Source organism: Gymnodraco acuticeps, unplaced genomic scaffold (genome assembly GCF_902827175.1).
Source record: "Gymnodraco acuticeps unplaced genomic scaffold, fGymAcu1.1, whole genome shotgun sequence".
Taxonomy (NCBI): domain Eukaryota; kingdom Metazoa; phylum Chordata; class Actinopteri; order Perciformes; family Bathydraconidae; genus Gymnodraco; species Gymnodraco acuticeps.
This window is the reverse complement of record NW_022990334.1, coordinates 913,686-924,582: the sequence shown is the minus strand read 5'-3', so window position 1 is coordinate 924,582 and position 10,897 is coordinate 913,686. Positions and strand designations below refer to the sequence as shown.

Below are 10,897 nucleotides of genomic sequence, written 5' to 3'. Positions count from 1 at the left end.
CACTGAAATAGCCTCAAAATCACAAACTGCCATTAAGAGTCAGATGCTTTTACGGAATCTAATAAAACAGAGTATTTTCTACAGATGACTCCTCCCACTCAACGCAATAAGTCCCATCCCACTCAGCAAATCATATAAAACTAAGGACCCCCACTAAGACGACCGTTGAAAGTAGCCATGAATCTGAGAAAAAACAAGTCTGATGTACTCTCCCCTTATTATCACCAGGATAACGGATATGGGCTTAATGACTGGATGTTACAAAGTAGGGGAGAGGATGTTCCCGAAGAAGAGCCCTCCTCTATATCATATCCATGTAAGGTCTTTAGGACAAAAGGGGACCACGATAACATGACATATGAAGAATATCTTTCTTTAAAAGATGGTATTATAGATAACCTTTATAGAAACAGTATATCTCATACCACTAGCCAAGATCGCAAACGACAATTAGCAGAAAAGAAAAGAAAAAGTAAAGAAAAACGAAGAAAAATGAAAAGGAGAAGAAAAATGAAAAGCAAACGCAGAATGCGAATGAAAAGAAAAGGGGCCATAGGACGGAAAACCAAAAAGACAAAACGAAGGAAGGTGAAAAGAAAAAGGAACAAAGTGAAGAAATGTAAACTAGAGGATGCTCATGGTGTTGTTGAGCCATTACCGGATCATAATAATCTTATAGATCATCTACCGCTAACCGACTGCTGCGAATGTGTTGAACAAATACCAAAAGCAATGGCAGAGCTTTGCTTCAATATAATGAGAGAAAAAGCACGATACTATGGAATTGCCCAAATTGGCGACAGTGCCAGAACATGCATTAAAAGACTGTTGGAGGATTTCTATTCTAGTATCGGTTGTCATTACATCGAAGGATATGCCAAAACGTGTGACGACATAGACAAAGCTTTTGAAGACAATTATATGGTACCTGTCCTTACAGCTAAACAAATCCTACGCCAGGTATTCAACAGGACCACAAGAAGCACAAGAAGCCCCAGAAAGGATTACATTCAGAGCTAATAACGGTGAAACCGCAGAAGAAGAAGCAAAGCAGATTATAATCGTTGCGGGTGAAGGATAGAGAATTTGCATGTGATATTAATGCATTTATCTGATATAAAAAATGCATTCGTTATACTTCCAAGAAACCCCCTAAACATCTACTTGGGCAATGTGAATTGAACGATAAAACCGATCACTGTCAATGAAACGCGGAGAGAAGCAGCAGTGCAAATCGTTAAGTCTATTACCTTGTATGCACTACGGCATAACTTGGTAAAATGTAATGTGTTTTTTATGAAAATGTGTTGAATGTTGTGTTTTCAATTAAACAACCATTACAAAATGAAAATGTGTTTTATTTCTCAGCTCCATAGCTTCTCTTGGACGTAAAATCACATGTACATTTTACATTTATATTCAATTTAATATTCCATCCCTCACATACTTTTGTATATATAATAACTTATATTTTCTTTTTATGCTGCTGCAACACAAACATTTCCCAAATTGGGATCAATAAAGTAATATATTATCTTAATTAAGAAATCTAACTATTATAATTAGTGTAGCAGCTGACACCTATTTTCAATATGGATTAATCTACCATTTATTTATTTTAGTTCAATTTTGATCTATACAAATGCAAAATAGTGAAAATGTTCACGAGACAAAGTGCAAGGTTATATCTTTAGATGTTTTGTTTTAGCCTATGTACTGTATGTCTTAATGCTCTTATATGTGATGGTGTGACTTCCATGAAACTAATATTTTATATCTTCCCAACAGACGAGCTGACAGGAAGCCCAATGCCTGTTCCCGCATCTGCAGCTGTCATTTTCTTTTACAAAAGAGAAAAAGGCCTGTTTCCTTTAAAGCACAGAATGTAGAAGAGCATTCCTACTGTCTGAGAGGGATAATTGATGGAATGGAGGAAGAAGCTGCGTGTCTAATGACTGAGGAGGAAGCAGGTCCATCAACACAGGCGGCTGCTAATGAAGATCCTCAACCACTATCTGAGAATGCCGAGGAGCAAGCAACCACGGTAGAAGAAAAACTTCAATCTCAGCAAAGACACATAATGCAGCTAGAGATCCAGCTAGAGGAGTCCAAGGCAAAGCAGAGTTACTGCCGTGACAAGTATTCTGCCTCTCAGCTGAGTGAAAAGGTTCTTCGGATGGAGACAGGATTGCCAGATAGAGACACATTCAGTGCTGTGTGTGAGTATGTTGCTCGTTTTGAGGGTTCCATTACATACCCAGAAGGTTGGTTCCCCAAATCACTGAGTCTTGAAGACCAAGTTTTCATGACCCTCATGAAACTGCGTCATAATTACACACACCTTCATCTGGCTGCACTCTTTCACTGCGGTGAAAGCACTGTCAGAAATGTGATTGTAACATTTATAGAGGTTCTCCATAAATTACTTTTTAAGGACATAATGAGTACTGTTCCCAGCCGGGAGAAAAATAAAACCAGCTTGCCTTCTTCATTTCGGCACATCCAAAACTGCAGAATGATAGTGGATTGTACGGACATCAAAATTGCTATCCCCAAGCAAATGGATATCCAGAAAGAGACCTACTCTGCTTACCGTGGCATGCACTCCTTCAAACTACTGCTAGGGGTAGCACCAAATGCTGTGATCACATACTGCAGCAAACTATACCCAGGATCAACAAGTGACAAAGAAATAGTACGGGATTCTGGTGTTCTTCAGCATTTCAAACCTGGAGATCTGATATTGGCTGACAAGGGCTTCTTAATCCAGAACATTCTTCCTGAAGGAGTCACTGTCAACATTCCCCCATTCCTCTGTCATGGCCAACTGACACACAGCGAAGCACAGGCTACAAAGCTTATCGCACAAAATAGGATTCACGTCGAGAGAGCAAATGCTCGTTTGAAAGAATTTAGGATCCTAAAGTTCATTCCATCTCACCTGAGGCACTTCGCAGATAAACTGGTGCAGATATGTTGCACACTAGTGAACTTCCAACGTCCTCTCATAAAAGAGGTGGCAGAAAAATTGTGTCTTTTCACATGTACACACATATGTTTCATACACATCTTTTCAACTCTGTAAGCCCCCCTCCCCCCCTCTCAATCAACTTCGTCTTGACTGACTTTTCTGTTTATTTTATTTTACTATATTTATTTGTTTGCCTGTCCTTGTTTCTCTACCCTCCCTCATACTGTAAAGCATCTTTGAGTTGTAGAAAAGCGCTATATAAATCAAATGTATTATTATTATTATTATTATTATACTTTGTTTTACATTTTGAGTTCATCATTACACTCAAACTGTCTTTTCATTGAGTGCATTTTATTTAGATTCTGCTGTTTAATCAATCCAGAAACATGTTTTATACTTTGTTTTACATTTTGAGTTCATCATTAAACTCAAACAATGTCTTTAAACTGGATGCATTTTATTTCTTTTATTTAGGTTCTGTTTAATACACATGTTAATTTGACTCAGATGTGCTGATAATATCTGCAAATATAAATCTTTAAACTGTCTTTTTACCTTGAAAGTCTGGCCTCTCGGTAGGCTCATGTTTGTTTTCTGTCTTTCTCTATCAAAAACGTTACTCCAAAGAATGGTTTGTGATTTGGGATTCAGAGGCAGGCTTGAATCAAGAAACCACAATAGTTTTCTGCATGGACTGCCTTTTTTTATTAAGAAATATTATTTTGTAAATATGTTATTCTCTGTAGTCAGAAACCTAACACTCTAACAACCACAACATTGCAAAGGTCAGTAAATGTAAATTAAAAACGATTCACAATTTCTTAAAATTACTATATTTGAAAATGATAGATTTATGATCTTTTTCATCGAACATATGAACGACTCAAACAAGGATCGCAGCAGCTACAAGAAAGATCTTCAAAGGGGAACCATAACATCCTGAAGATGAGTTTTCTCTAAAAAAAATATTTAATTTGAACAGCAGTGCTCTCTGAACTCAGAACAAGTCAATTAATATGCCTTTTTGTTTTTCTGTCTTTTTCAGAAAATAACCACAACAGTGAAAAAAGGTGATTATTCCGGCAGTGCCAGCTTTGGAAGCATGTGGGCCTTGAAAAAGTCCTCAAGAGCCAACAGGTTAGGCTGCCAATTGTCATCTCGGGCTATCGGAATGATGACACTGTCTTTCGTAGTCCAGACCACAAAGTAGCAAGTCTCTCTTGCAGTGAGGTGAAGCTGACCTTGCACTTGGTGCCAGTAAGGATGTTCGTCACGCAGGCTGAATGTTTCTCCCTCCTTACTGACACAGAAGCCCTTGATTTGCAATGCTTCACTAATTGTCATTTCCCTGGCTCCGTAGGGACACTTTACCTCCAGCACAGCGGAAGACCCTACCAGACCATCTGGAGATGCCCCCAACACTCCTGATTGGGAGAGCCACAAACCTGACTCATGGACCTGCATCTGGATTGCAGTGGTGAATGCCCTAACGCCCTCACATTCATTCATAGTCCCCCACTGTACAGACAAAACACCATCAAGGGCCTGTTGTTGCCCTAGCACCCTGGCAATAAGGGAAGCAGTCACACGCTTTGACCTCAGGACAGCTCCAAAGTTGCTGGCAGTCAACCTTCCTTTCCTGAACAAATGCCAGTTTGGGTTGGTTCGTTGACCAGTGGTAGCCACCTGAATTGCCCTCTGTTGCTCCTCAGACAATGCCATGCTTGCCACAATTGCCTCACGTCCTTGATGCCCAACAGATTTTGATAATTTCAGCAACAGTAAGTGTTTCCAAGCTGTAGTGTTCCTCTTCTGGCTCGGGGGAGAGAAGCCAAGAAATTCCTGAGAACCTGCCCCCGAGTCTGTCCCTCAGCCAGTCACGATCTTCGGAGGTGGGCTCTCTTGTCAGCGGGTTGAATGAGTTATTAGTTGGAGGAAATAGCTCCTCCACTGAATGTGTATGTTTAGCTGCCTTTGGCTTCTTCCACTGACAGGGGGTGTCAGTACAGCTGAAATTGTGGATGGCAAAGATGGCTAATGCAGCCGCATGACTGCATTTCCATTCTCCACGTGGGCATTCACATTTTGTGGTGAGAATTCCCTCTTCTCCTGTAGATACCTGTGGTGGTGGGATTGTTTTAATATTTAAAATATATTTACATTTGTAATGCCTTCCCAATTATCCCTTTAATTGTTTATAGCCTACTTTATGTTTATTTCATGGATATTTCTGTGTTTTCTGGTGTGTAATATTTGTAATAAAGATTTCATGTGACACATAAAATGGATTTGTTGATGGGAATTAATGTCACTAATGTGAATAAATTAACTCTAGGTTAACGGTACTCTTGCTATCACTACTCACCGACACTCTATAAACCTTGTCTCTCATGCTAGCCCTGACAACACCGGTTCAACCCGGAGAGACGTGATGTAAGAATTACATATTTATTGTTTACACGTCATATGAATGAAATGATTGCCATGATAGTACAACAGGAGAATGTAATGGTGTTTGGCGATTAGGCCCCCGGTTTGCAGGATAATCATTCAGGAGGGAAAGCACCGCTCCGATGAAATCCCCAAAACCAGTGAAGTATGAATACTGAGATGAACTGAGTTGCTTACCTTGTGGGGTGACTGGTGATCTGGGGAGGAGAGATAATAGATTAACACGTATATGAGCGACACTGTGCCGGAATCACTGCCGGAGCTTACTGGTCATGCTGAGACTGCCGAAATCAGTGCCGGTCTTATCTGAAAACGACCTGCGGGTCGCATGCCTGGCCAGCAGGGCTTGACTACGCCGAGGAGCGAGCGGTTTCGTTTTGTAACGGTGGCCCAACGTCCACGACACCGAAGTGTACGGTAGCCTTCCGCTACGACACCGAAGTGTACGGTGGCCTTCCGCCACGCCTGACTTCGCAGGCTATATATATATATATATATGTATTTCTCTTTATTCTTTTCCTTTGTTTTGTAACTGACACCGAAGTGTACGGTGGCCTTCCGCCACGCCTGACTTCGCAGGTTATATATATATATATATATATCTTTCTTTACTCTTTCCTTTGTTTTTTTGTAACTGACACCGAAGTGTACGGTAGCCTTCCGCTACGACACCGAAGTGTACGGTGGCCTTCCGCCACGCCTGACTTCTCAGGCTATATATATATATATATATGTTTTTCTTTATTTCTTTTTCCTTTGTTTTGTAGCTGACACCGAAGTGTACGGTGGCCTTCCGCCACGCCTGACTTCGCAGGTTATATATATATATATATATGTATCTTTTTTCTTTACTCTTTGTTTTGTAACTGACACCGAAGTGTACGGTAGCCTTCCGCTACGACACCGAAGTGTACGGTGGGCCTTCCGCCACGCCTGACTTCGCAGGCTATATATATATATATATCTTTTTCTTTCCTTTGTTTTGTAACTGACACCGAAGTGTACGGTGGCCTTCCGCCACGCCTGACTTCGCAGGCTATATATATATATATATATTTTCTTTCTCTTTCCTTTGTTTTGTAGCTGACACCGAGGTGTACGGTGGCCTTCCGCCACGCCTGACTTCATAGGATATATCTTTACACTGACACGTTTGAGCGAGAGCCTGGGATTTGGATACCTGTGTCCGGGAGATGGAGCCCGTTACGTGGAGGTGCGCGTGAGACGAGAAGTTATTCCCTGTGGGCGGGGCCCGCGGACTAGGACAGGAATGCAGTTTGAATATCAGGTACCTTAGTTAGACATGTATACTTATGAATGTGTTTATGAGCCACCACCAGTTATATGCATAAATACCATAATTAGGGTCCGAGAGATCTTTGGGAAGCCAGTACGGTGCTGATGTCCGGGCGAATGTAGGTTGCGAAGGCGGAGGAGGACCACCGTCCTAATTGTTGAAGGGATGAGGTGGAGAGACCTTGATTAGCAGCCGAGGTGGCTGCACCTATCCTAAAGGAATGTCCTGAGTAGGATGTAGGTGATATGCCGGACTTAGTGAGGACTTGCTTGAGGTAGAAAGTGAACAGTCGCAGCGTTAGGGGGGCATTTCCTTTGATGAGAAAAAGTGGTGAGGACGGATTGGTGGGGGGTCTGCAGCGCAGGAATTTGATCATGGAATTAAAAGGGCAGAACGGGGAATTGATGCGAGCCGCGATGACTGAGCAGGCTCCTCCGCATTTTGAGTGTTTGAGGCTGAGACTAAAGTGGTTGGTGTTGAAGACTAGGTCGGAGAGGCAGACGTCTTGGCTGGGGTCGAACGTGAGGGAAGCTGTGGTAAATTCGCCGGGTCGGAGGAGCGCATAGAAGGCAAGTAGGAATACGGCATCGAGCAGTGCGTCGAGATAGGGGGAGAATAATCCTTTCCTGAGTGTGGACAGCATGAGACGCAGGACAGGGAGCGTGATGGGGAGCCTCGGGTCTGCAGCGGGGGGAAACGTCTTGTACAGCCCTTTAAGGATGAGTTTAACGGTAGGGTTGGAGAGTAGGCTGGGAAAGCTAGGATCAGAGCATCGAACGTTAAATTGAATTCCTGCTAGGAGGCTCCGGATATACAGGGGTTTGAGGTGTCGATCGGTGGTGCAGTAGCCCATAAAGGCGCACACGGTGGAGATGAGGACAGGTTTGAGGGGGACATCTACTGAGCGGCAGAAAAAAGCGAACGTTCTCCATGCGAAATCATAGGATCTGAGGGTGGAAGCGGCTAAGCCCTTTCTCATGAAGAATCTGGCCGACTCAAGGTGCCGAGCTAGGGGACTCTCGGTTAGTGCAGAGAGAGGAGATGAAGTGGAGGGATTCCGACTGGTTGCGAGCTGGCTTCCGGGCAGAGGCTCCGGAATGTCTGGAAATGAAAGCGAGAGAGGGAGTCAGCGATGACATTGAGGTGACCGGGAATGTGACGAGCTGTGATGATGAAGTTGTGGATAATGGAGGACCGCGTGATGCTTCTCATGAATGGCATGATGTCGCTACACTGGGAGCGCGCTTTATTGATGATTTCGACCACTGATTGGTTATCGCACAGCACCGAGATGCGTTTACGGAACCACTGGTGACCCCATACGTGGCATGCAACGGCGATCGGAAATATCTCGTGCAGAGCGGAGGATGAGGCATGATTAGGGAATGACGGGGGCCAAGACCCTGCGAACCACTCGCCCTGAAAGAAGCCCCCAAAACCCACGGATGGGGCGGCATCCTTGAAGAACCTCATTGAATCGGAGGAACACACAAGGTCGTCATAGAAGAAAGTGACTCCGTTCCAGTGGGCGAGCAGGAAAGACCAGAAACGTAGGTCTGAGCGGCAGCCTTCGTCTAAGAGGACGCGGTCATGGAGATTGTCGACCGCTGATGCTGTGTCCAGGAGGCGGGAGATGAACGAGCGCCCCTGGGGGATGACTCGCATGGCGAAGTTGAGGTGTCCTAGAAGGGAGAGCAGCTGTTGTTTTGTAATGATTTGTTGCTCGCAGTATGATTTGGTGATGTCCCGAATGCGCTGCAATTTGTCGGAGGGGAGAGACGCCTTCATGTCTATGGAGTCAAGGGTGATGCCTAAGAACTCTAAGCATGTGTTGGGACCTAACGTTTTTTCATTGGAGAGGGGGACGCCTAGCTCCTGAAAGCAGTGTTTCAGTTTGCTCAGTGAGGTCCCTGAGCTGTCCTGTGGCGGGTCTATGAGGAGGAAGTCGTCCAGTAGGTGAAGGACGGAGGGGATTCTGACGTTGTTCAGCAGGATCCAGCAGAGCGCTTCCGAGAAGGAGTTGAAGATGCAGGGGCTGCTTCTGCACCCGAAGGTCAGGCGAACGGCGAAATAGAATTTGGACTCCCACTTAATGCCGAACAAGTTCCACTGAGACGGATGAATGGGAATGATTTTGAAGGCATCGGTAATGTCCGCTTTGGAGAGCCACGCTCCGTGCCCTGTGAACTTAATCAATTTGATTGCATTGTCCACTGAGGCATAGTGAAGGGAAAACTGCTCTGGAGGGATGATACTATTGACGCTGCAAAATGTGCCGGAACGGGGAGCGGACAGATCGAAAATCAGCCTTTTTTTTCCAGAGTATTTGCGTGTGGCTATTCCTATGGGATTTGAACGGAACACTGGGAAGGGGGAGGAGCTAAAGGGGCCGATTATGTATCCTTTGTGGAGTTCTTTGTCGATGAGCTGGGAAACTATGTTGGGTTCTTTAGCGGCTGACTGTAGGTTTTTTGCTACGAAAGTAACTGTGGGAGATGAGAGGACCCCTACCCTGAAGCCTTGGGAGAGCCCTGACAGGAGATAGTCCACGAAAACGGAATCTGGGTGGTTGGATAGCGCAGCTGCTAGCTGAGGGATGTTAATGGGAGTGGAGGGGTGATGTTTTAGAATGTTTTTCCACCACGAGGTTTCTGGCGCAGAGCTACTGAGAGGTTTTGGCTGCGCCTGGGGCACACGGACTTCGGGTGTGCATCCCTGCAGGAACTGCAGATATGGAGAAATGAACAATAAGGTTGAGTACAGACATTTTCATTGAATCTAGCGCAGATTTTGTCTTCGTGTCTCATTTGCACCTGACGGTTTGTTCTATCATATCCAGTATACTGCGTGTGGGAGGCTCTGGGCGCGGAGAAAGGCACTGAGGGGCAGAGGACAGCGATGTGGCCTTGTGCTCCGCAGCTGTTGCAAGAAATAGCGGTTTGCCCGCCGGTAGCCATCACGAGCAGCTCGATGTCCATCACTGACCAGTCGAGGCGGATATTGCTATGCGCTAGGTGAAGCGCTGCTTTACTAGAAAAGCTTTTATGGTACTGATAGAAGATGGATCTCCCGTATCTAAGGTTGATGTCCCCGATGATGGCCATGTACGTATCTAATTCTGCTCTTCTCTCAGGGTAGACAGAGCAGATGACGTCACGGAAGATGCCGAAAGCTACCATGAATTGCCCTATGCTGATATCTCTGATAAGCCTGGGGTCTGCGGTTTTAAAGACGGCGGTGATGTCTCCTCCTGTGGCGATGGCTTTATCGCACTCTGGGGAGGGCAGGATAAGGCTAAGCAAGTTAACATCCTTCCCTTCAAGAATTTTCGACCTAAGCCGTGAGGAGATATTAGCGGCTTGAGAAATGAAAGGCCTACCTGCAGGGGGGGCTGGGAGGGCTGAAGCCAGAGAGTGAGGAGGAGCTGCCACTGGGATGCGTGGAAAACCCTGACCTGGCAACCCCAGCGGGACTGAGGCAGCGAGCGCTGCTCTGAATGCGGCGGAAGTTGACGCTCCTGTGCCGGAGTCTTCCAGGGCCTGGAGGCGAGCATCGATGGCTCTTATGGAGCTATTGAGGGATTGCAGGGCGCCGACCACGCTACTTTCCCCGCTCCCGGCCTGGTGAGCCTGAGAAGGGGTGGATTTGGGAGGCGGACGGGGTCCTGGAGGGCTCGATTTCCTGCGTTTTTTTCCTCCGCGGCTGCGGCCGCGTCCTCGCCCTGGTCTCTCTGGGGAGCTGCTTGGGGCTGCTGCCTCGGGCTGGGGAGCTGAGCTGGAGACCTGATCCGAGAGCTCTCGAAGTTGCGAGAGAGTGAGGCCTGGGGCTGTGGGGATGCCCTGCTGCCGGAGTCGGGCGATGAGGAAGTCTGCCTCTGGTGATAGGCCGCTGTGGAGAGTCGAACCGGGATCAAAGATTTCCATACCAGGTTCGTCTGAATTGTCCGAGTTGGACATCTTGAGCTAGGTTTTGTTTTGGGTTTTTTTTTTCTCACGAGAAAGAGTAAAGAAGTACTGCTACTGCGTGTGATCATCTGCAATGACAACTGACAGGGAGGAAGAGCAGGTATTTAAGGCATTTAGCATGTGCAGCGATTGGCTGCTGAGGCGTGACGCCCTCATATTTAATGAGGGGGGAAGGGAGCCATAGAGTGACGTGTGAGTGACTCGAGTTAG

General features: G+C 45.7%; 1 protein-coding gene and 1 long non-coding RNA gene across 2 annotated transcripts; one reads left to right on the top strand and one right to left on the bottom strand.

Moving 5' to 3' along the window:
• Window positions 1-7,745: 7,745 nt before the first annotated feature.
• LOC117550718 lies at window positions 7,746-9,245 on the bottom strand (the record flags this gene model as incomplete). The annotated part of the gene is made up of 1 exon (XM_034223229.1): window positions 7,746-9,245. A coding segment is annotated over one exon (1,500 nt), but the record flags the coding sequence as incomplete, so codon positions are not given.
• Window positions 9,246-9,334: 89 nt separating this feature from the next.
• Window positions 9,335-10,074, top strand: LOC117550696. Its single transcript, XR_004569686.1, has 3 exons — window positions 9,335-9,474; window positions 9,562-9,769; window positions 9,861-10,074. It is a non-coding gene; the product is annotated as an uncharacterized LOC117550696 (long non-coding RNA).
• Window positions 10,075-10,897: the final 823 nt, after the last annotated feature.